General features: G+C 29.8%; 2 protein-coding genes across 4 annotated transcripts in view; one reads left to right on the top strand and one right to left on the bottom strand.

Moving 5' to 3' along the window:
* LOC106679854 (trypsin II-P29) overlaps positions 1-15,380 on the top strand; it is an 85,587-nt gene extending 70,207 nt beyond the window's left edge. Inside the window, exons 5-10 of one of the 2 annotated variants that reach the window (XM_014419227.2) lie at positions 9,491-9,567; positions 10,269-10,369; positions 11,194-11,359; positions 11,725-11,827; positions 12,776-12,933; positions 13,417-15,380. In XM_014419227.2, coding sequence (XP_014274713.1) covers positions 9,491-9,567; positions 10,269-10,369; positions 11,194-11,359; positions 11,725-11,827; positions 12,776-12,933; positions 13,417-13,572 — 761 coding nt within the window. In that variant the 3' untranslated portion in view covers positions 13,573-15,380. The remainder of the gene's footprint in view (positions 1-9,490; positions 9,568-10,268; positions 10,370-11,193; positions 11,360-11,724; positions 11,828-12,775; positions 12,934-13,416) is intronic. The other variant, XM_067052463.1, reaches the window with a different exon arrangement.
* A 1,642-nt stretch (positions 15,381-17,022) lies between these two features.
* On the bottom strand, positions 17,023-25,828 carry Amt (Ammonium transporter). 2 transcript variants are annotated; one of them, XM_014419169.3, is made up of 11 exons: positions 25,638-25,828; positions 22,236-22,515; positions 21,282-21,439; positions 21,033-21,177; positions 20,782-20,960; positions 20,508-20,639; positions 20,293-20,388; positions 18,316-18,404; positions 17,928-18,007; positions 17,756-17,856; positions 17,023-17,375 (listed from the first exon to the last, which is right to left on the bottom strand). In XM_014419169.3, exons 1-11 carry the CDS (start codon positions 25,813-25,815, stop codon positions 17,230-17,232), a joined length of 1,584 nt encoding a protein of 527 aa, XP_014274655.2. In that variant the 5' UTR covers positions 25,816-25,828; the 3' UTR covers positions 17,023-17,229. The 2 variants fall into 2 exon arrangements, with proteins under 2 accessions (XP_014274655.2, XP_014274656.2); XM_014419170.3 differs by having other exon boundaries at positions 21,033-21,174.

Raw genomic sequence — 25,828 nt, 5'->3', positions numbered from 1 at the left:
TCTCTCTCTCTCTCTCTCTCTCTCTCTCTCTCTCCCCTCTCTCTCCGTCAACTTACGCTGTACTCACAATCAGTAAACATTGTCATAGTACAGGTCTGTCAAATAAAACAGTATTTTTACGAAAAATTTACTTTTTCTCAAGAAACCTACCTTGACTTACTCCCCTATCATCCAAACTGCCTCAGAATTTAGTAGGTTTAGAATTTCATACATTAATCTGAGAAGGTCGATGTTGAGACATGATCACCAGATTGCCACAGTTTATTGCAGGTTTAACAGCCCATAAGAAGGGAGATAGAGCCCTAATTAGCATTAATATTAATTTCCATTATGGTCGACGGCTGATGGGAGAGGATAAGGGCGGCCTAAGAAAGTGATCCGGGAGCTCCAACGCGGTCGAAATGGAAAGTTGGCACACATTTCCTTCGACTCTCTTTTTCGAACGATTGCCTATCGTACCTATCGTATTTCTGAAACCCATGAGGTATTAATTTTTTTTTCATGAAATAATTACTTTTAGGTTTTGATTTTCTTCTGTAGCCGAGATTTAATTTGAAATGAAAAAATAAATATATACTACAGAGTACACTTACAGTTTTGTACGTAAATCCCTTGAATTACTGGAATAAACAGAAAATAATGCGATTCAAACCTCTAAAGGAGAATATATGCAATAAAACCGAGCTGTGATTGTATTCTTTTTCCCTCTACTTATTGAACCAGTCTTTCTCAAAAACAATATATAGAAAGTTGAAATTATTAGGGTAACTATGTTGAATTTAAAACATTCGGGCTCTGAGTGGTTGTTAAAAAAAAGTTTGTAATAGCTTAACTTGTTTTTCGAATAACTCGAAATCAATATATCTTCTGTAAGATTGTACCCTATTATTTGAGAGATAATGAAATTCTTTATTATACAAAACTATAATCACTTAAATCGGACCAGTATTAGCAAAGATTTTTACTTTAGCTTATATGTATTTTGTTAAAATGCATTAGCCCGGGAAGGTTTAAAGCCTTTTAAATCCTCGATTTGTAGTGCAGTGATGAAAATTCAGAACTATTTGCACATAACCGCTGTTTTTCGCATGTTATTGGAATTCCCTATATAACAAAACATTTTAAGTCCAAGAACTGATCGATATAACCATATAGGAATTTTACTCTGCATTAGTATATTATAGTGCGATGAATAATAACTTTGACTTTTTCATCTGTTTTAATAACAAAGCAGTGTCAAATTGAAGAACTTAAACTCTTTAGAATAACTTAAAAGCATCGAAGATGGGTTTTAATGCTTTAGAGTGAAATATAAAATATAAAAATAAAAATAATGAAATCATAAAACTGAATAAAAATAATAAATTAGAAAATAATAGCGAATCAAGTAAGATGGGAATAATGTTTATATGACTACAATGTTTAAATAAATATCATTAAATCCAATAATGTTTGTATTAATTGTAAACAAAAATACGTAGATACAAAGGAAACAAATACAATAAAACCACATATCATAACAAAAATTATAAATAAATTAACATCTAATGAAATAAAATTAAAATAAAAAAAAGTTAACTAAACATAATTTACATAAAACAATATTTATATACATATTTACAATTTTAAATGAATATCAGAAACATGGAATAATATTTATGTTATATTTCATCCGCAATAAAATCATTTATCTTCCCTTTCTAATTACACATTTTGTTTGAAATACTTTTTTTTTTTATTCTTTGAAAATTTGGTGGACAAGAAGTGATAAAAAATATGGAATTTGAAGGTTGGTAGGATATTAGAGCAACGAATGAAGGATTGAATGGAATTCAACGTAGTCTGAGAGCCCGTGCAAAGAAATACACATTATCTGATGAATACTTTGATAGCACTTTTTTGGATCATCATTGCATTGCAAAAAAAGAAATGACAGTATGCCAATCAGATCTTTCTACCAGTAAAATTTGTTCCAAAAATATAAAAAATTATTTTTGAATTCTATAATATAATATAATACGAACTTACGTAAGTTTTTTATTATATTCTTCCCGCTCCGTTCCTATGGTTCGTAGTATGATGCTGCGTACTCTAAATCCTTCCTCAGTAAACGGTGTATCTAAAAAAGGGTAATTTTTTGATTCAGGCTAGTAGTTATAAAAATTAGTGCTCTCAAACAAAATTTTTAGCTTAGTATTGAAGATATATATAGTTCAATGACTATTTTTTTCTTTTTTATTCCATTATAATTAATATTTAACAGGTACTATTACACTAACATTTCATTTGGCGCACAAAACAATATTTGCCTGAGTTATGTGTGACGTGTTACACCTGCGTGAGAAATTTTGTAAGACATTTTTTTTGTTCTGTTTTCAATTTTTTTATTTTGGCCAGACAGTGCTCCATAATTTAACGAAATAATAATTATATGTTTTTATGTAACATTATCATAAATATTTTAATATAGAACTTATTAAGAAATTTAATAAACTTTTTTTTTATTAAATAATTTTTTTTTTTAGCTAGATGCACTTATCTTGTATTAATTATCTTACACACATTTATGATTAAAGATATATATCTTCTTACAATTACCACTCCATGGTACCAGCTTCAATGATTTCCACACGGCCTTGATTAAATTAGATCACTATCAATCTAAAGAGACGGTCAGTCTGATTGACAGTCATTCAAAAGCCTGATTGATGTGACTGGTTTGAACCATGAAGACCCCTACAGGATCAGTCTGACTGATCCTTACTTGTAAATGAGATACCGAACAGTATCTTGTGTAATGTCTCTTTTGATTAATAATAAATTGAAGATACAAATAAACATAAAATAAATCAAGTGAACTTTTTTAATAAAACTTATAACATAAATTTCACATTTAGATATTATTAAATTTAAAATTCAGTTTTCTTTTAAGAATATTATATGTCTGTCATTAAAATACTCAATAAATAAAATATTTTTAAAGAGTTCACAGAACTCTATACTTCATCATAACAATTAATGGGCTACTATACGCCCTTGAATTGGCTCTATGGAATGTAACATAGACAATGATATCTATTAGTGACATCGTAGAGACACTTTCTATCCTCGAAGACCAAACAATAAGGTTAACACCGTAAATGGCTGTTACACAGATTCACTTTCTAGCTCACTTTTCCTTTACCCATCAACCATGAATGAAAGTGATAACTATCGCTTCTGACATGAACATAACTCATTCAGATCTGGTTAATAATAATATTTCACTTGTGTAGCAATGGTGTTTCCACCAGGTAGACTATTTAAATACAAATTGCTCGTTTAAAACTATCGCGCTAACTCTGTCTGTCAATTATTTAACTCTAAATATAGGCGTATAATTATTAAAAAGGTTCATAAGGCGGTATATGAAGATTTTCATCAAGGAAGTGGCTGCAAGAATAAATAAAGAAGAAAATACAAAGGAATTTGAAAATAAGCTGGTTTTAGCTCAAAACTTTGGAAACTGTAATACAGAATTTAAGAAGATTTGTGAAGCCCACACCACACAAGTTTTTGTTATATGGTTACAATAATTTTGTTATCATGTGCTAATGACAGGTAGTTCCTGAAATTATCTTTACATGTTACTTTTAAATATCTGCAGCTATATATATATATGGGTTTTAAAAATATAACTGAAGTAATAGTGAAGATAGCGACTAGTACATAGTATATGTTTTTTTAGTAAATCTTTATTAAGTTTCCCTTCCTGACATTATATATTTTCAAGTGAAACTTCTTTTATTCTAAACAAAAAATAAATAAAGGAGTAAATTGATTTGGTCACGTGAGGATGAAATGGAAGTGATGAGGGAAGGTGGAGAGGCAACGCTGTTCAATTCTATCAGGAAAATTTTTATATTGTAATAGGAGAGTAGGAAGTCAGAGGGGATTTACGATCCCAGCAGTGTCGGTCCAATTGAGTGAGCTCCTAATATAATATTTAAAAAAATTCCTGCTAGAATTCACTTAGGATATTACTGTTCTATTCTAATTGTTGTTATTCTGGAATTAATATTTTATGCCTTAAGCTAAAAGAGGGTACGCAAGATCATATATAATATAAATATAATATAATATAATATAAAATAAATAGTTGGTATTAAGATCGTGTAACAACTGTTAACCTGACACATATTGAGTGTTGAGGAGCTCATCATTAGCATACAGCGAATTTTGTTCTCAGAGAAAATATTATCTATTTCACCAAAAAATAAAATATTGAAATAAGGAAACTTTCAAACTACATATAATCACCAGACTAATGACCACCAAAAACTGGAACTTAAAACTTAAGTTTCAACGTCGCATCCAAAGAAGAATAGCTAGCTTCATTTCTGCCTATAGGGTATTATATCAGAGAATAGAATAGTAAAAAGTATATAAAGGAAAAACCGTTTAAACTCCCTCCCTCCTTAAAAAGTTGTAAAAAGTTCCCAACCAGGGTTCTGCGGAATATAGGAGTGCCGCTGGTCACTTCCAGAGATTTGGTGAAATTATTTTTGTATATGTGTATACATATACAAAACAATGTATACATAATAATGTGTCGTTCCACGTGAACTCAACACAGTTTTGAAACTTACCATCCAAGATTTTCTTCAAATTTTGCACAGGTGTTGTGTAGGTATCCTTAGGTATACCTTTTGCTGAAATTGATAATGTTGAGGTTCCATCTTCTTAACAAAAGGGTTCCGCCATTTTCCTATTTCCACCAAAAAGGTTTCGCTACCACATAAAAGGTTGAGAACCACTGGTAAATATGCTGTTATTGTTGAAGTTTATGACAAAAAAAATGTAATGTGGATGTCTGCAATATTTGTTTTGTTTTTTTCTTGAAAATTATATCTTGATTTGTAAAATGTTTACAAATAATCTGTCCTAGTACAACTAATGAAGGGTCTTGGATTCGGTTCCTTAACTAGGAAGTGCTACTCCGTGACCATTGATTATAAAGGAGGATGAAGTGATAAGTAGCCATGTTCAATCCGAGGATTTTTTCCTTCACATACTAAAGGATCAGGTACCCATTTCATAGTGACCGGGTGTGCCTCAAGAGGTTCGATACAATTGAATATAGAAATTCTACCACGAGCCGTTCTCGACAAACTTCGCCTCATTAATGCGTTCTACAGAACTCTCTTTCACTTTCTTTTTCCACGCCGCGCATGCCTTACGTTTCTTTATCTGAAATTCTTTCTCTTAATCCGAAATATTAGTATCCTATTATTTATCATCTATAATTACTCACAAAGTAAATTAGGTTGTAAATTACATTAAATCAGCAAAAAAAAAAAGTATGTTTAAATTTATTAATCAAACTCTAAAATATGATTAGGGCCGCCCATAGCTCAGTGGTTAATACACAGTCTTACCAATTTGATGTCTATTGGCGGTGCCGGTTCGAATCCGGCCTGGGATGATGACTTTTTTCATTGAGAGGCGGTCCCACAAAATGAAGAACTTTGACCCCCAACCATGGTTAGGCAGTATAGGACTCCAATGGGAGTCTTGGCCGAAAAAGAAAAAAGAAAAAATATATATGATTAGTTTCCTGAAGTATATTAGTTCAATGGAGAATCTTTCTTAAATCCTGTTTGATCCCAGGATGGCTGAACATGAGGGGTGGAGTTCATCTATAAGAATTGAATGTTATTTAACCGTGGATCTAAATAATAAATCTAGAAACTCAGATCGCAAGAAGGCTGATTCTGGACTTCTTTATGTTGGACGAAATTACAGTTTAAGTTATGGATAGGAACAACATATAATGTAGAAGGATGTAAAGGTTAGAGATGAGCTGGTTTTAGCTACTTCCACTATTTACTTATTGTATTTATTATTTGTACAGTTGTAAATCACATTAAATAAATAAATAAAAATAAAATAATTGTTTCCCCTTAAAATAGTATAATTGATATGAAATCTTAAACGCATTGTTATATTTCCATAAGGGTTTCATATTCGTTTCGAATCAGTTTCATTGTACGTTATGTTGTCATGAGATAATGGGTGAATGCAGTTATAAGTATGTTCCGGTTGTTTCATGTGTTATTTTCCAATAACGGTTACGTTACAGACCCCTAACTCCAGCGGAAGGAGCGTTCTAAACAATTTCAGGACCGTCTTGCTGAATCACCTTAGGGAACTTACATATCTGGGTCAGGGGATGGTTTTGTTCATTCTTCTTGTCGTGGGATACGGAGCGGTGACAAGGAAGTACTCATTCAAGGCTACTCCGCTTCCTTAGTGTAGTACCGAAAAGTATAATTTGGAAAAAAAATATTTTTGTTATTAGAGTGTACTGAGGCGTTTGTTATGTTTACTTTTGCACGCTTTAAAAAATCTAAAACTTTTGTGATTTTTATGTATCGTGGATGTTACATTCTATCCAAGGAATCAACTCATCAATCAACCTCTCGATTTTCTTTAATTAACACATTTATTCTAATTACAACATATTTAACGCTTGTTAATAATGAAGTCGAACTAATACGCTTAGTTTTGGGAATTGTCCAAGACACATCACACTTTGTGCTGGCACACTCCAGTACGTCTTATGGTTTTTTAAATAAAGTTTTTCATATTATTGTCCGAACAACTATAAATCAATTTATTTGAGCAAATATCATGAAAACTATTATTCCTACGAAGGTAAAGGTCATAAACTACTATATAGTACATTAAACTAGCTTTAATTAGAGTGCTAGTAGACATCTTTACGATACAGATGTCTATTAGCACTCAAATTTACAGACTATGCGTCGAATGGTTTTGAAATATAGATTTCTCAAAATAAATTCACTAAATAGTGATCTTTCTGTACAACATTTTTATGATATACTATTGAACGTAAATAGCTCTATTAGGGATCATATTTTAGCAAATTTACTATACATTAAATGACGTTCTCTTAGGTTTACTATTGTGGTGGGTAGTTTTAAAGCTGTAGAGCTCCGAATAAAAAATTAATATTTGTTAATGTTTTTTAACAGCCGCCATTTTTTTATTCCCCTCCCTACACTTTGAAAACTCATCAATATTGACTAGTAATTGTACATAATTTAAAAAAATTGGGGTGATATAACCGACTTTTTTCTCCTTTTGGGCTCTTGGACTATAACTTTAAATATATATCTCGTGTGTCCACTCACGACTTTTCATACCGCTTTGGCTGCTGAAACTAATGCAATAATTGCTTCCTGTCTCACAAATGTTGGTCTAATAATGATTTTTATTTATTTATTTTATCTTACTTGACAATTTAATATTCTTTGAAACGAGCATCTGGAATGTTCAGTGAGATAAATGATTTCGAGTTATTGAAAAAATGTATTAAATCATAAGCAAACGGGTCTCCATGAAAACCTTTGCAAAATACTTTTGAAACTTGGGTACAATCTTCAATAAATTTTTTTGTTAATATTGGTCCGATTTACCCTTTTTTTAAAAGTAATTTTACTACTTTTCAAACAAATACACACATACTTTACCATAAACTATTCATATACTTTTTGAGTTATGTGCAAATGAAGTTTTATTTTCTTCACAAATTGTTTTCTGTTACTTCTCTAATATTGCACCGATTAAGAAGTTTTTTTTTTCAAATTTATTCATCTAAAAAATATAAAATTTATCCAATTATGAAATGACTTTTAAATCTGGATGCATTTTTTTAGACATTGACTTTATACTATAATTTCAATCGGACAAAGAAATAGTTATACAAAAATTGATTTTTTTTTTATTTTGGTACATTTTGTTTAATAAAAGCATCTGTGATGTAATAAGAATAATGATTTTTTCTCATAAATGAGTTGTTTTTTTTTATCTAAGAGCAAAATCGAATTATTTCGAGATAAAGGTTGTGAAGGATTTTCTTATTGAAGTGATTACCTGTGTATAAATACCATCTTTAAAATCACAAAATAACAGAAAATAAATAAATTTTTGATAATTGTTTTATTTATTTTATTAATAAAGTTTTATTCTAAATTTTTACCTGTTTATGACAACAACTGAAGTATTAATCAGGAATAATGACCAAATTTTTCGTCGTTAATCATTTGAAGTGACATTTAAAAAATGATTATTTTCCAATTAGTTATTTTATATTATTCGCGAATAATGACTAAAAGATTAATCTTTAGTCATGATTATTTGGTCTAACTTGTAATTTATTCGGACTATTTTCATTCAACTCTAAGGCTAGGTGTATTATAGATTATATTTTAACATTTGTTTATTCATATTTATATTAAATTATTAAGCTATATAAATAAATTTGGTGCTCCTACATAGTGGTTTATATTGAATTTTGTTGTAATGAAAATTTTACATTGGAGTCTATAAGTTACGATAAAGATGTACATTAATGACTCACTAATAATAACTGTATTTTATTTGCAAAATATATATCATTGTTAAGCTAATGTTGGTATCCCACAGCTATTGCGTTCCTGCAGAGCCAAGGCTTGCATCAGAACCCACAGCCTGATGAAGAAGAGAGTCAGCAAGACTTCATGTGGAACCTGCCACCATCCCGTCCTCCTCCCCATTATTTTCCACCTATTCCGCCCATACCTCATTATCCTTATCGCCCATCTACTCCTTACCCATCTGTTCGCCCTTACCCACAACCGCCACCTCCTCCGACATTCCATGAGCCGCAATTCAGGGGTAATTCATTCTCAGATCAAACTTCCAGCACATGGGTCATCTTTCACTTTTTTTTCACTACACCTTTCTTTCTGTTTTTCACACTTCACACAACTTTATACTTAGCCAGATTTATGAATTGAACATAATACAAGAAATCAATGATATTCCTAACTGTTAATATCAGTAATAATTATGTGTACTTAAATCTATTGTCACTAGAAACCATTTGACCATTTGTTACATCTCACATATCCTACCTTTTTCATTTAACATTACATAAAACATTTAATATTCAACAAAACAAATAATTATAAATTTATAATTGGTTGATAATTTTTAATTTTGGAAAATTAGTTGTCCAAATTTTCTGAGTGTAATACACTATCAGCAAAAAAAATGTTATTTCAATTCTTCTAAAACATATTTTTGTGGTTCAATAATAAATAAATTCTTAAAATAGGTTATAATAATTCTGTTGATGAGTAAGAATTCATTTTGATTTCAATTTAGTGTTGGTTCTTAGTTGGGAAAAACAAGATTATTTATTGTCATTCTTCTTCTTAATGCACTCCAATTGTGATTTGTATTTCTTTCTTTATTATATCTCACTTATTTAACTGTAATTATAATCTGAATTTTTCATTGTATTTATTATGAAAAAATAAAACTCAATAATGAATGTTATGAATTGATTCTGCTTGCAGGGATCTGAGGGGCATGTGGAGTGTATGATGTTAAGTTTGAAACTGTCTAGATAATTTATTTAAAAACAGGGATTATGTTTCAGGATGTGGGGAGATTTACTCCAGGAGTCACAGGATAGTTGGCGGCCACAGCTCGACATTTGGTTCTCATCCTTGGCAGGTATGAAGGCTCCAATTATATTGTTAATGTTGTCCACTTATAATAAATTGATTCTGTGTTATTTAAGGTCAAAAATAAAACCATATTCCAAATTTTAATCCATCAGTGATTTGTTTATTTATTTAATAGTTATACTTAGTAAATTAAACTGTACTTAAATTAAAGAGGTTATTACTTATTCAAACCATTCTTTGTTCTTAGTTACTATAAGATTCTCTTAAAACAAATCTATCATTTCTCACTTCATTGATATTAATACAATTATCCTTTGTTTCTTTAAACATATAATCTCCCTGTCACTGAAGGATCATTAAATCTTAATAGATTTAATACTTTTAACAACTTCAACAGCAAAAGAAAATTTAAAAATCAACTTAAGACTCTTTCAAAAATGTATTTGTGTATAAAGAAGTTTTAATGTATTTTATGCTGATAATAGGAGTATAATTATTTTAATTAATAAAAGTGATTGTTGTTGCTAACTTATTTGTTTTGTATATATATTTTTAATAAATCTAATTTGTAAAAAATTCATTATAAATAATTTTTTATTATATTTAACTTTTTAAGGAACTTTTCCATCTTGTCGTTCCTGCTCTAGTTGAAGCACAACCTGATGAACAACAACCATTTTTCTGTCAATATACTGATAAGGCTTAAACATTATTTTTAGATGGTTCCTTTTATTTTATTTTTTCTAGGCTGCTATTATAAAGTCAGGATTCCTGACAAAGAAGCTATCATGTGGAGGAGCTCTACTAAACAACCGATGGGTTGTTACTGCAGCACATTGCGTTGCCACGTAATTATAAATGATAAATAACATTAATTCTGTTGGCATTGAAGTTTCTAACTATACATTTTTTTTTTTTTTTTTTTTTTTTTTTTTTTTTTTTTTTTTTTTTTACAGTGTAAAAATAACTATAATGTTTGATTGTCCTCATTCACATTTGTTTTTTCTATTTTGATTTCACTATATTTACCAGAAATTTAATAAACAAGTGCTTATAACTTTCAGTTATCTATTATATTATTATTATTATTTATAAAATGATAAATATATATGCTGATATTTATTTTAAGTTTTTTTGAAAAATCATTTAAAATATATTCTACCATTCTTAATTAAATTGTCCTATCTGCAAAATCACAATTTTTATTTTTATTTTTTTTTTTTAAATATCTTTTATCTGTTGTACTAACTCAAAATATCCTTCCTATATCATACAAATCTTAACCATAACTTAAATGCTTGAAATTTTAGTGACAAAAGCTCTGAAACACACAAGGTAAGGATAAAACTTGACCTCCAAAAATTATTATAATTCAGTTTTGACAATTTAAATAAGTTGGCCATTATTATATACAATAACATTTATTATTTTTATTAATTAAGTGAAAAACACTATGTTTTTTTAAAAATATCACCTTGCAAGAGCTTCAAGTTGTATGAATTTTGAGGAATATTATATTATATATAATATTTAATATTATAATGCACTATTCGTTTTTCTATATTGCGATAAATTTAACTATTATTTTATAAAAGCTAATGGGCTCATTAGAATATGTTGCAGTAAGTTAGCCTTTTACCATGATTGATACTGAGACTTAAGTTTGTCAAAGGACTTCAAACAACAACCTGAAGGTACGACTGGGTGAATGGGACGTCCGAGAGCAGAATGAGCGCTTAGTTCATGAAGAATACTCAGTGGAAAGGAAGGAAGTTCATCCGCAGTACAGTCCAACAGATTTTCGCAATGATCTTGCTCTAGTCAAAATAGATAAACCAGTAAGTTCATAATTATTCAAGAAAACCAACAGCCATTGAAAATGTGTTCATCAAATGGTTATTTTATTAAATATATTAGAGAAGTTTTGTTTTATTTCTTTTGGATTAATGATATATATTTCATTCTCCTTTTATGATGATCATCACAATACCAATTAAAGACACAGGTCATAGAAATGCTCTTTTGTAGATTAAGAAAATCATTGCTTTTCTTTAATCCACAATTATCTCAATCTAAATATTTCCTGATAATTTAATTAATATTTAAAACTAATAATTTGAAATTTTGTGTGATTCAAGCTGAGTAATATTCATAATATTGAGTGAATAAGTATTCGCTTATTACATTTTTTTGAATATTTCAGGTGCTGTTCAAGCAGCACATTCTTCCAGTATGTCTTCCTGATCCTAATATTAAGTTGGTCGGTAAAACAGCAACTGTTGCCGGCTGGGGGCGAACGAGACATGGTGAATATATTCATTAATCTTAGTTCAAAAATAAGTTAATATAAACTTTTAAGTCATCTTATTGTCATGTAGTTGGCTAATTATAGTTTTTTCTTAAAATAAATTTATGTGTTCAGGTATAAAATGATATCGCTGATTAAATTATATGATATGCTAATTTTTTTATCATATTATAAAAAAAACATATATATACAACAGTCAAGTTAAAAAGAATAGTAAGAATAATTTTCTTCTTTTCACTTTAGTTATTCACTAAGCAAAACTATCCCTACCATAAAGCTTTCATGTAAAGGTGTAAGAAACCAATGAGACCCAATCTTTTTAACTTCCTTCTGTGATAAAATGATGAGAGAATTAGAATGATGATAGAATGGATTAGAATGCCAAAATAAAAGCAGAAAGAGAATGAAATGGAAGATTGAATGAAGGAGAATGAAAGAATTATAATTTTTAGATCATTACTTCAGATTCATCTCTAGCCAAGTGGAGACCCTGGGCAGTTTAAGACATGAGGGCCCTCTAGATTTGGGATGGGACCTCAAATTATTTTTCTGGATAATGTTTGGTTACCAGCAGAAATAAACAATATACCATTAGTTAAAGTCATTATTTTATTTAATATTTGAAAAATGAAAAACATTTTAACCTTTACAAAAGATAATATTCTTGATTATGATTAGGAAAACCATAAATTACTTCTTCAGACTATATTTCTTTAAATGTATCTATTTCTACCGATATCACTGATAAACTACTCAATCTTTCTTGAACCTATCCGACTTCTCCATTTCTTTTAATTTATTGATCATAAGATTTAAGGGGTCCCTACGGATTGCAGGGCTCTGAAACTGGGCCCTGTGGATCCATGAGGTAAAGTCTTTATTCCTAAGAGCTAAAGAAGAATTAAAATAAACAAATATATTAAATTACCCTTATTTATTATTGTAGGAGTTGTGACTGTTCCAACTGTACTTCAAGAAGTTGACGTAGAAGTTATTCCTAATGAAAGATGTCAGAGATGGTTCCGAGCTGCAGGTCGAAGAGAAACTATACATGATGTCTTCTTATGTGCTGGATTCAAAGAAGGAGGTCGTGACTCATGTCAGGTAAATTATTGTTCATTTGGAAAAATCTAAATAAATTTGCAATATAGACAAAATCATAATTTTTTTTTCCTAGTATTTAAAATGATTAATGGATTTTTATCACTCCGGCAATTCCTGGAGTGATAGCCTGCCACATGTTGTAGAAACCATGGTTTGAATCATTATATTCTAAATTAATGACTTTAAAGTGGTCTTGCTCCTATGTAAATTGATCATACCATATAGTCATAAATCTTTAAGATCTATAATAACTTCAGAAAATAGTAATTAATCTAGAAGGTAGGAAAATATTATTTATTTAGAAAAATCTTGAATTAATTTCTTCTTTTTTTTCCCTTTTGTTTGGCCGAGACTTCCACAGAAGTCCTATGCACCCCGAAATATTATAAAAAACAAAAAATCATCTATAATTAAAAGATGACTATTGTTGGCCCATTTATCTCATTAATTTATTAACGCTGGCCACTACATAATGTTGCTCAGGGTGACTCTGGAGGACCCTTGACAACAACCATAGATGGAAGAAAGGTTCTCATTGGATTAGTCTCCTGGGGCATCGGCTGTGGAAGAGAACACCTCCCTGGAGTTTATACAAACATACAGAAGTTCGTTCAATGGATTGAGAAAGTAATGGCATGATTTCACTATATTTACCATGAGTAAGGATTGTCTGAGAGTTATGGTACTTTTAATTTTATTTTCATACCAATTAATTGCATTTCAGTGTTTAATAATATTCAAAACAAATTTGACAACATTTACCTACCCATTATACCCATAGTTCGTCACTTTCCTAGTTGATCTCTTTTATCATCAGTCATTAACAGAATCCTTAATCATTAATGTACAGAAAAGCATTATTTGTTACTGTATTTATTATAGGCTGTGAATACTGCATAAAATTGTATTTATCGATTTGCATAAGATGCTTAGTGTTAATTAATTCATTGAGATAGGTAGAGTTCTTTGGGTATCCTTACCATACATATAGATGTAATTAAGTTTTATTACCTACTCTGTAAAAATTTCCTTACTCTATTTTATATGCCTTTCTTTTGAGGCTGCTGTAACATTGTTGTAAATGTTATAATTTAGGATAATAATGAATGAGAGACGATACGTGTTTCATGCCATACAATTAAAAATGTATGTGTATTTGAATGAGTATTAGTGTACTGGAATGAATAGTTTATTTAAATTATTTCTTTATAAGTAAGGCCAAAATCTTATAAATTTTTTTTTAATTTCTTATTTTTTAAGCTCCCTGGCTTAAAATTGTAGAAATTCTCATTATTCTGCTTAGATGTATTCCTTAATATCAATCTAATTTTATTTATTGATTTAATACTTATTAAAAATAACTGGATAGTAATTTTTAAGTTTTTTTTTTATGTACAAATAAAAAATTGAGTCAAGTAAAAACAAAAATAATGAATGGAGAGTTCATAATATTTACTGTAAGTATTTTATATATATATATATATGGTATGGCCATAGCTTTCAGTATGTACTTTTTTTTAAATGCATTGATATGTACATAGGATGTAAACCAAAATAAACCGGTTATTTTAACTCAAAAGCCATAATTGTAAGCTTTTTTTGTTTTTAGTTATGCCAAACAAAGAAATATTAGACCAAAATCATACTAGATAATATTTAAAATGGAGGGAATAAAATCATTAAACTAATAAAATAACTGAACATGTAAGAAATGGATATATATTTGAAATACCTTCTTAAATCAGAAAGAAAACTTATAGTGCTGTGAAAAATATTTCCTTACTTTACTATTTTAACTTATTATTAATGGTTTGTTTAATTGAAACAGTTAATAATTACAATGCTTAGTTTTACTGCAGAAATCTATTATCTACAGAAAAAAAAAAATCTTTGATATAAAGATATAGTTAAAATATCAGTCTAAAAGAGTTGATCTTATTTGTTAATTGAAAATGTAGCAATTAATATAATGAGTAATATGTATTGCCATTTAATAATTCAATGCTAGATTCCGAAAATCAATGTGAGTATTTTATGGAATGCTACTACAGCAAGTATTGTTAAAAATTTTGTTATTGGCTATGTTGAATCCATTAACCTCTTCATTCTCAGGACTGAAAAGCACCATTCCTCATTAGTATTTAACAGCATAAATTTATTTCTAACAGTTAATATCTGCACCCATAAAATCTGATGTTATCACCTATCTAGTTTTTTAATTTTTTAGTCATTCTGCCCAAAATATATACTTGAAGTTTGTATATAGTGATCATTATAATATTTAATATTTTGGATTCAACATATTGTAAATATTTAACATATTCTACCAAAGAAATATTTTTATATTTATTTTTTATATTTGTAAAGTATTTATAATAATTAGAATCAAAGTTAATGTACTGTTTTCAATTTATTAAATAAAGGCCAATTTAAAAAAATACATTACATTATAAATTGAGCCGAGGACCATTTTCATTTTTAAGAAGCCTGTTTCCAAAAGTCCTTTCCAGTTTTAGTAATGGTGCCAGCCAGTAACTGCCAACACTCAACTAGCTGTAAGCTGGCACATGAGCCTTAAACCACTAGCAAACCATTTTAGGTAAAAATTCTTAGCTGGTGTTAAAGCTGTTTGGAACTACGTGTAGAAGACACTTACACCTCTAATAAAGATTAAAGCTATTCAAGCAGCGTACATATATGAAATTAATTATACCTATACCTATTAATTGAAGGTCATGTTTATTCAAATAACAACCAATATAAAACAAACTAATTCTACTATACCTTTGTGTAAAAACGTATATATGTAATTAATTATACCATATAGTTTGTTTTATTTAAATCACAATTTTTACCCCTCACTTTTTTTAGTTCCCTGCATTAAAATTAAAAATTATTTACGAGTTTTTCTGCTGAATCAACCGTAAAAATCAATTTGTAAAGACTAAGTATTTATTACCTTCATGTTTTATTTTCCATAACTGAATCATTTCATTCAGTACTCTCTTACTTAATAATTTTATTGGTAGCAATATAGTCAGAACAGGGTTAGCATAAAATATTTTTGGGAAAAGTTAATCAGTACTGATTAATTGTTGCCCTTTATTATTACCTAATGAGCCATTTTTTTAATTTTAAACACAACAGATCTTAAAATGGTCTTATAAATTTTTTTCATAACTGATTTACACATCCCTGTAGAATAAAATAAATATGCCTTAGAATAAACTTAATATATTTTAGTTCAATGAAATTCAGTATCAAAATAGTATTTTTTATGTAATCATGAAAAAAAATTTTGAGCTTGAATTATAAATAATCGTATATCAACATTTTTATGATTTGTACTACAATTAATTTATTAAATGATGTATACTTAAAGTAAATTTTGACTGGAAAAGGGCCATTCTCCAATATATTGCTGTTTTAGTTAAAGAGCTTTTTAGGAATGATCGACCACCTGAAAGTGAATAATTTTATTTTTCTGTTATTATCCTCCTAGAAGCCAACATTTATCACTCAGTTTGAGGTAGTTATAAAATAAATTTATGAAAAATAATAATAAAAATATAAATATAAAAATAATGCTCATTTTGTCCTTCCCTAGCTCTGTCACAATGCTGAGGCTTAGACTTTACAATTCACTGGTACTAGCTATGATCCTTTCAGCACTATCTCAAGTATTGTTATAAAACATAATTTGAATTTTGAATGATCATATTAATCGTTAAAACGCTCTTTCCTATACACTATATATAAGACTAGTTAGTAAAGTTATTAAAGTTATTTCAGTACCTCATTACATGAATGTTTTCTTTGTTTTTTGTGTGAAGCATCTCATGAGTGTAAAGATGAAAAATGTGAATTTTATTAGAATTAATATAACAATCAGATTTATTAATTGTTAATTAGTTTTATCACTCATTAGTTCTAAATGTTACTCCCTTGAATAAGATTACTTTAAAATTACCATATCACAAATACTATAATACTAAGTTTGCGCTTGCACCAGAATATTAAGGAGCATTCTCAAAAGGCAAAAAAAAATTAAATTATTTGACTTTAATTTTTTTTAAAACTGTAGTTGGTTTCAAAGCCACAAAGCTCAGCCGAATTTATTTAATCATTTTAGAATTACTGAATCTATAAACAAGTGGAACAGATCACAGATAAATTATTTATTCACACACCTATAATACATCACAATACTATTATTTAAACAAAAATACTTTGTTTAGGTTTCTTCTACTTTGTGAAGGGTAACTGAAGTTTAAAAAATAAAAACATTAAAAACAGCTAGTCAATCCATGCCAGATTCGGCATCTTCTCAGCAAACTTTATAGAATGAACTATATTCATCACATGGCCATTAACTTGTTGCTTTTCATTTTTTTGTTTTGCTGTTTTTTCTTTAGCATATGTCTCCAAGTACGATTCATGTCCTTAAAGAAATTAATACAACATATTATTTGATGATTTTTTTTTTAGGTTTAATTTTAATATTGTAAGTTGGTGTAATGGTAAGGATTATCTAATAAGCAAAATCCTACATAGTGTTTTGTTAAATATAAAGCATATAATGGAATGACCTATTACAAAAATTTCCATTTTTCTGGCTTGAAAAAAAAAATTATTTCAACACAATTTTTTTTTTTAATATTCAAACTATATTGTTTTTTATGGTTAGAAAAGTGATATATTTGTATCTCTATATGAATTTTATTCATAATGTAGACTCAAAGCCAAATTGGCTAATCTGAAAATTTTTGAAAGATATTGTTTCTTAATTATAATTGCAGATTTAATAATGGATAATGGTTACCTGGATTACTTCCAATTGTTTTAATAACAGTATAGTCCTGTTTAATACATCCTGTACTTAATAGTGTTTGAATTGCTTTTGAAACTCCTTCATCAGTGTGTCTATAAAGAAAATTATATCAATAAAAACAATTATCAAAAATATGTTAATTAAAAAATTTTAAATATTTTACCTGATTAGATGTTCCGCCAGGTCTGCACCTAGGAGCTCTTCATGTGGAAGCATACGAATAGGGACCACTTTGTTTATGCACTGCGGGGTTAAAAAAAAAAAAAAAAGGAATTCTATCATAATAAGTGTAATTTCTTTTAAAATATAGATATTGTTGGTATTAAACTAAAAAAATTGCTTTATCAATATTGTTTTGAGACAACACCAATTAAAGCTTAGCCATTGCCTGTAATAATGTTTATTAAGCCTTCAATTTATATTTTTGTCACTACCCTAATAATTTCAATTTCTGTGAACAATAATTATAATATTGAGTTAATGGCTATAGTTTTGCTTACTTATTATTTTATTTTTTTCAAATTGGAAAAGAATTGGACTACAAAACTTACCCATAAAATAATATAAGAGGATATGAAACTATAGGTTGCAAGGCATAGTGCTGCCAGAGCCTGAATCCCTAGAAGGTAAGAACCGCACCCTATAGCATACATCAATTAATAAATAAATAAATATCAATCATTGCATAAAATTATCAAAAATACAAAAATTGGTGATAATACTCAGAAAAATATATATATTTTTTGTAAGTTTTAACAGATACTGTTGTAATAATATTTTAAAAAAATGTAATAAGATTATACAGAAAAATGTATTTAATATTTGAACTTTGTTATTAACTCCTTTCTTGGGAACCGGATTCATGATTATATTGAAATGAGAAACTATTACAACATTGGGACCTGAGGTTAAATTTATGGTAGAGCTTTGAATGATGTAGAAACTCCAAAAGTCTATCCATGGTATGTTTGTTATCCTGCAAGATGGGATAGAGATCATCTGGTATATTATGTAAAGATTTGAGGGAGATATATGCTCGGCATTCTGTCGGAATGTGTTTGACTGTAAGTTCTGTTCCGCAAGTTTGGCATAATGGTGAAGGATCGCGGGCCATAAGGTAAATGTAGGTCCGGCGCGTATGACCTATTGGAAGGCGCGTCAAAATCACCTCCTCTTTGCGCACCTTTCTAGTTGATGATATCCGAGGAGAGACGTCCCTTATAATTTCCCTTAATTTGTTATTGCAAACATTTTCCCACATTTGTCTCCATTCTAATTTAATCCTCTGCTTAATGAGGGCAATGAAATCATCGACAGGCAGTTCGCGATATGGAATTCCTTCATAAATTGACAACTTTTGCTGCCCTATCGGCCAGTTCGTTACCCGCTATTCCGCAGTGTCCAGGGACCCAGTCGAAGAACACTGAAATACCGTTTCTGTTGGCGGACTGTAATGAGTAATATATGATTTGATTAGTGAGTTAGTTGAAAAAATATTTCTTAAGCCAAGTAGGATAGACAAAGAGTCTGTACAGATGATCAGTTTTTGTTTTGTTGGGTGAAAAACCTTTAGATTTTTGTTGATTGCAACCATTTCAGCTGTATATCTACTACATATCTGTGATAAAGAGAATAGCTACTGGTGATCATTTGGAGCCGTCAGTATAATTGAAGTCGGCGTCATCTAATTTATCTTGCAGTCTAAGAAACTCATATTTATATCGGTATAGCGGAGTGGTGTTTTTAGGTAGCCTTGAAAGGGAAAGACATAGTTTAGGGGAGGGAAGTTCCCAAGTATAAGATCACGAAATTACAGTCTCTTGTAGGTAGGTAGGTATTTCTATATTTAAACTGAGCAGTAAAGTGGAAACCCTGACTGTAAACAGTGTTCTCTTTGTTAGGTCGATTTGGAAACAGCTCATTAATAGGATAGTTTGTAGAGTATCTTTAAATGTAGTCTTAATTTAATTTATTAAATATTTTTTGTAAAGTATCTCTTGAGTGCCTAGTTGAATATAAATGGTCGATTTCTTACTCTGCAGTCTCAAAGAAAGTTCACAGGAGACTAGGAATATACCAGCCTGGCAAAGGAGAAACAAATATTTAATTTTCTTTTAGTATCCAACAATAGGATCCTGTGACTTTGATAAAAGGAATTCTCAATTAGTAGTTGAAGACAATGATTTCTATTAGACTGATAAGGAAGACATTCTATTTCTTCCTCGCTCTAAATTTTTCATAAAAAAAAAAGAGAAATTCATATTTTCATTTCCTATCAATAATTGAAGTGGAAGTTGATATAACTGATTCCAGTAAATTGTCGTGAATCGATTTGTAGGTATTTAATAAATATTTTTTCTGTCATTTTGGATCCCCAAAGATAATCTGGTTTACCAGTAGGTTGTAGATTATTTTTATTTTCCATGCAGTTTGTTAACTTTTTTTTTAAATAAACGCATGATGGTTTCTTTATTTTAAATCCATAATACAAGAAAGAACCTAAATTTAATTTTGTACATTGTACAAACCTTTTACAACACCACACCGACCACTTGTAGTTTCTAATGGATATGGATTTTCTGCAAATAGACCAACTGCTACTACACCCCATACTCCAGAAATACCTACAAAAGTGAAATATGTATAGAACACAAAACGCTATTTTTAAAAAAAGAAAAACTAACAATCAAACAAAATTAAATATTCCCATCATAATTGATTTAAATAAATAAAAAAAACTGACCATGAACGGCTGTAGCACCAACAGGATCGTCAACTCTGATCATATCGAACAGTGGTGTACAAATGGATGTTAACAAAGCTCCAACACTCCCGATGATAAAAGCATCAATAGAAGTATACAAGTAACACCCAGCTTAAATGTGAAGTACATAAAAACACAAAAATTTACATATAATTGTTTTTAGCAAATAAATTATTACACACTATATTTGATTGGTAAGTTTAGTCATAGCTATGATATATATTTGTGAAATAACAATAAAAATAAAGTGTACCTGTTACTGAAACCAGTGATCCAAGAACACTATTGATGATATGGAGTATGTTGGTGTGACCGTCATTCACGTAGAGGCTATACAACAGTCCAATCACACCACCTCCGAACGAAGATATCATGGTCATGACTGCAGCTTTTGCAGCGTATGCCCACTTGGCTCCCGAAACACCATACGTACTAGAAAACGGATGCAATAAAACTCATTGTACCAATTTAATTACAATGAGATACGATTCTACTTTAGCTTACCTTCCGCTGTTGAAGGCGAGCCAGCCCCACCACAAGACGAAGAGACCCATTGCACAGTTGACCGGTGTCCCCAGGGGTAACGGATCTATCCCGTTGTCGTAGCGGCCGAGTCTTGGTCCCAGAGCGAGGGCTGATGCAAAGGCTACTAAGATAACATATAGTTAGTCTTCTTCGAACATCGTTCAAAGTCAAAATGGACCATACTCATAAGATGGAAGTGGCTAAGATAAAATCAAATGGAATACAAACCTGACACCCCTCCAACAAGGTGGACGGGTCCACTCCCTGCTATATCGACATTCCCTAATCGTCTTAAAAATCCGTGATCACCCCAAACCCAACCAGCAGGAACGCAGTACACAACAGTGTTAAGCAGTGAAAACAAGCAATAAGCCTTGAAGTTGCACCTGTGAACAGAAAGTACTTACAGTGAAAATAAGTTATAAATCTTTTATTAAAAAGAGTTATTTTTTTTCTAAATTAATGACTAGATTATCTAATAAAAACTGTTAATAAGAAATAGAAAAAAATTAATATAAATGATAATATGCATACAAAATTTTCTTTTTTTTTTTTTTTAATTTTCACCTTCTTCCAATGAGTATATCTTATTATAATAGTTAATTTAGAATAATGAGGACAGAATAATGGTGGCCTGGAAGCTAGGAAGATCGTTTGAACATAAATGTATGGATGTAGTGAGAGAAGTAAAGGATTTTGTGTTGAATAAGGGATTGAAATGACTTTAGTGTCAAATCTTGAAAAGATCACGATAAGAGGGAGGGAATTGCAAAAGAAAGTATCATTTAACTATTGTTAAACTACAGTTAATTGGTAATAGTTAATAGTTATATTAAATTGGCTGTACAAGATGATTTGTTCATGGTGAGGCTTTGCAAATACTGCCAGGTTTTTTTCCAAATTAAGGGTACTCACTTTATAGAGGATGGGTGCGTCCTACAAGAGGCGTCCAGAACTCACAGGGTTAACTCGCATCTACAGTAAAAAACGGAATACAAACCTCCAAATTATCTCCCACAGCTAGATTTAAACCCAGACCCGAGAGTAAATAGCACACCGCCTTACTCACAGAGCGACCCCTTTTACAAAAGATAGTTATATAATTTTTTTATAATAGTTCTCCGAGCGGAATATGAACAGCTTCAAGTACAGGCCAATAGATATCTATTCTCAATTACTTACCTTTCGGCCATGGCTCCAGATACAATTGTAGTTGCTGTAGTCGCAAATGATAGCTGAAACAGAAATGCAGTGAACTTGGGCCCCATCTCGGGGCCCGGTGGGGAGTCGAGAAACCAGTCACCCAGCGCCAGTACGGGGCAAGTCCAATCTTGGCCAAAGATCATCCCGTAGCCTACCGCCCAGTACGTTATCCCTCCGAGAAATATGTCCACAACGTTCTTCATCATGATGTTCATTTCGTTTTTTCGTGACACGCAACCTGATTCCAGCATCCCAAAACCTATGAAAAGGTATCATAAACAGGTAGATTCTAAAAGCAGAACAATTATCCATTTTCTCATTAGACTGAGATATAGAGAAGATATATATATATTTTTTTCAGATTTCCTTACCTGCATACTGCTTTACTATGCACATATATACCTTTTCCACAATATCTTATAACTTTATAATAATTAAAACCAAATAAGAACCAGTCAAGTAAAAATTTAGCTATACTTACAAGTAGATGTAAATTAGTTTATTTCAACAGATTCTTATTTAAAAAATGAAGTGGTAAGATGTTTATCACTACTTTTCAAAAATCGATCATTTATTCCCAAAAATGATTTTATGAATTTATGTTAGCAAATATGAAAACTAACTTTCTCAGGGAAATAAGCATTAAAAACAACTTTGTCTTGCATTTAACGAGCATCAGTCAGTGCCCTAAACGAAGTCTTTATGTTCAAAATTTTCCGAGTTAGTTGTTTACACATAAACAACGAAAAATCAACATTATGTCAGTTTACTTTCGCAAATATAATGTAAACTCCTATAGCTACGGAGCTGTTCAATAAAAAATACTTCATGTTATATTTTATGGACTTTAAATAACCCTGATAGATCTCTACGTCAAATTGTTCTTGAGATATTGAACTTTTCTCAAAAAAAAATAACTCATTTTCAATGTACGTTGCAAAATACTAAAATTGTATAAACGTATTTTTAAGCTGAGCTATAGAAATAAAGATACCTGAGAAATCATATTTCAGGAGATATTCTGGCAAGTTATTGATAATTAAGTTGTTTGAAAAATAAAAACTGGTGTTTGAAAAACTGCAATATATCTCAGAAAATATTGAACGTAAAGAGTTCAAATAGTGCTCAAATTGAAGTGGGTTCAATGCACCATAAAGTTGTTAATATTAGTTATTTTCATATCGTAGTATATACCATACATCAGTAGTATTTTCATATTTGCCATAATATTTTCATAAATTGTTGTTTTCCGTTTTTTGGAAAACATATTAGTGTATCACGAACACATACGAAAACATATTTTGAAAAACAGTATCACGGAAAATATTGAGAGTAAAGACTTATATTAGGACTCAAATATTAGTTAATCCCCTTTACTTCAATAAAGGATTAATAGTTTTTATCGAGAGCAAGATAGTTTTCAAGATAACGAGCATCGAATCAAAAATGAGTGAAGATTCTAGTTTTTTTTTTCTTGAATAAAATAAACCGCTGTGTTGTGAACTGAAATAGTTCAATAAATACTTTTCGGGTACATTCATTGTTCTGTTTTTATACCGTAGGTAAAAATTTTAATTATTTTCGAACAGAAATTGTGAGTCAGCTGTTGAAAAAAATATTATCTTCACTAAAATAACACAAATTTGGTGGAAGCGTACTAAAACAACATAAAGACGAAAAATTTTTAGTTCTGGATATATAAAACTCAATAAAAAAGAAAAAATGAAATCTAGTCATTATAAATGGTTTAATTAAAAATGCACTGCAAGGTAAAGGAATTGGACACTGTGTTCCTGTAAGATTACATTTCCTTTAACATTTAACATGACGTATACACCATAATTTCACTGTTACATAATTAGTTACTTGTAGTACATAAATAGTCATTGACTATAAACATAAAAATAAATGGCGGCCATTTTGAAAAATCTGGTATATGAGGCCTACGCACCTTAACGGGTCCCAAAATTCTAATTATCGTCTTTTGTAAACAGTTTTATATAATACTAAATTGAAATAAATAAGTTTAAACAATTCTTCTAGGTTAACTAGTTCAATTTTTCTGGATTAACTGTTTGATCGAGATTTTTATAAAGTTTAATGGTTTTTTGAAATAATTAAATTTCATAATTTTTTTAAAAATAAATTAGAATCACTAAACTAGTCTCTGGATTCAGTACTTTTACCATATCTACAAAGGCCTTGGTCAAGTATATTCAACACTAAGGTACTAATAAATACAGTTCACTTTCTGCTCATGTTTCTATTGTGTTAGAGCAGCATGTATCTTGACTCTTTACTTTGGTCTTATGGTTTGTAGTAATAAGCTCTAGTGGATTTTACAGAATCTGGAAATACCTTGCAGATCGAGGTTGAGTATGCCCAATTAACCGCTTCTTCCACCGACAGATACTATTTTCCTGGCACTAATAAATTTACCAAGTCTAGAGTTTGAGATAGGCTTTAGGATAGTAATTCCAAAAAATAATTCCCATAGCTTTAATAAATGATCGATAAATTTTTAATTGGTATATAATTTTTAAACGAAATGGTGTTTGTTAATAACCAGTTTACAGGATCATCAAGGTGTGATCTGGTACTTGGGTACCAAATTTTAAAACAAAAATTCGTTTAAAAAATATTATTTTAGGAGAAATAATAAATTACGGAAATAATAAATTAAAATTATCAATTAACAGACGGCGGATTTTTTGTTAATTGATTTTTTAATCCTATGTATTTTGTAACGTAAACTAAAATATGAGGAGAGATGCATTTTTTATGGCCGATTATAAAGATTTATCATTAATAGCGTCTGCGGCATAGGTGATCCTCAGAAAAATGTCAATTTTCAGTTATGATTTTTTTATGGCCGTTAGTAGCCGAGATAGTTGAGGTAACATCTTAGCATCCTCGTGACTGCAGCGGAACCGGTTCAAATCTAGCCGTGGTTCGATTTCATAAATTTACTATTGATGTAACTAGAAACGGACAAGAACAGGCTATACCATATCCGCTGAGCTAAACTGGTGTACAAATTTAGTAATGACTTTTTCCTATTTAAAACCATTTAAAAATGTAGTTTGCTCCTCATTTCAAATAATTATGAGTCCATCTAATACACTGAATATGAGTCTTCAATAATAATTATGTAACTAATAATAATCGTGCATAAATAAATAAAAAAAGTAAATAAAAAGCTATGTTAGATTTACAAATAATTAAGTACTTGATTTTATACTAATACAGGTGTATAATAAAGAGTGTGTTTGTTTATTTGTTCACTTAAAAATATAATTCTTCTAATCAAATATTGAAAATATATTCAACAACATCATAATGAAGAAATATACTACTAATTAAAAAAAAATTAAAACATACCAGTTTGCATAGTGAATATTATAAAAGCTGCCGTCATTATCCAGTTAGAATCCTCAAACGTTATGTTATATATGGAAGGTATCGGTTTATCAGAAGTTTCATTCCTTTCATATGAAGATATAGTAGAGTTTACTGGCATCGCTTCTGTAACTTCCTCCATTGTACCAGTCCGGTTCATTGCGAGAGTTGGA

Source organism: Halyomorpha halys, unplaced genomic scaffold, assembly GCF_000696795.3.
Source record: "Halyomorpha halys isolate HHAL.00 unplaced genomic scaffold, Hhal_1.1 Scaffold223.1, whole genome shotgun sequence".
Classification (NCBI taxonomy): Eukaryota; Metazoa; Arthropoda; class Insecta; order Hemiptera; family Pentatomidae; genus Halyomorpha; species Halyomorpha halys.
This window is presented reverse-complemented; position numbering and strand designations above follow the sequence as displayed.

Excerpts from the sequence above, each read along its gene's own strand:
- Amt (XM_014419169.3), bottom strand. The coding sequence starts at position 25,815 with ATGAACCGGACTGGTACAATGGAGGAAGTTACAGAAGCGATGCCAGTA. Across the intron at positions 21,178-21,281 it reads CCTTGTTGGAGGGGTGTCAG|TAGCCTTTGCATCAGCCCTC; the intron begins GTTTGTATTCCA and ends ATGTTATCTTAG. Across the intron at positions 18,008-18,315 it reads CCTCTTATATTATTTTATGG|TGCATAAACAAAGTGGTCCC; the intron begins GTAAGTTTTGTA and ends TTAACCCCGCAG.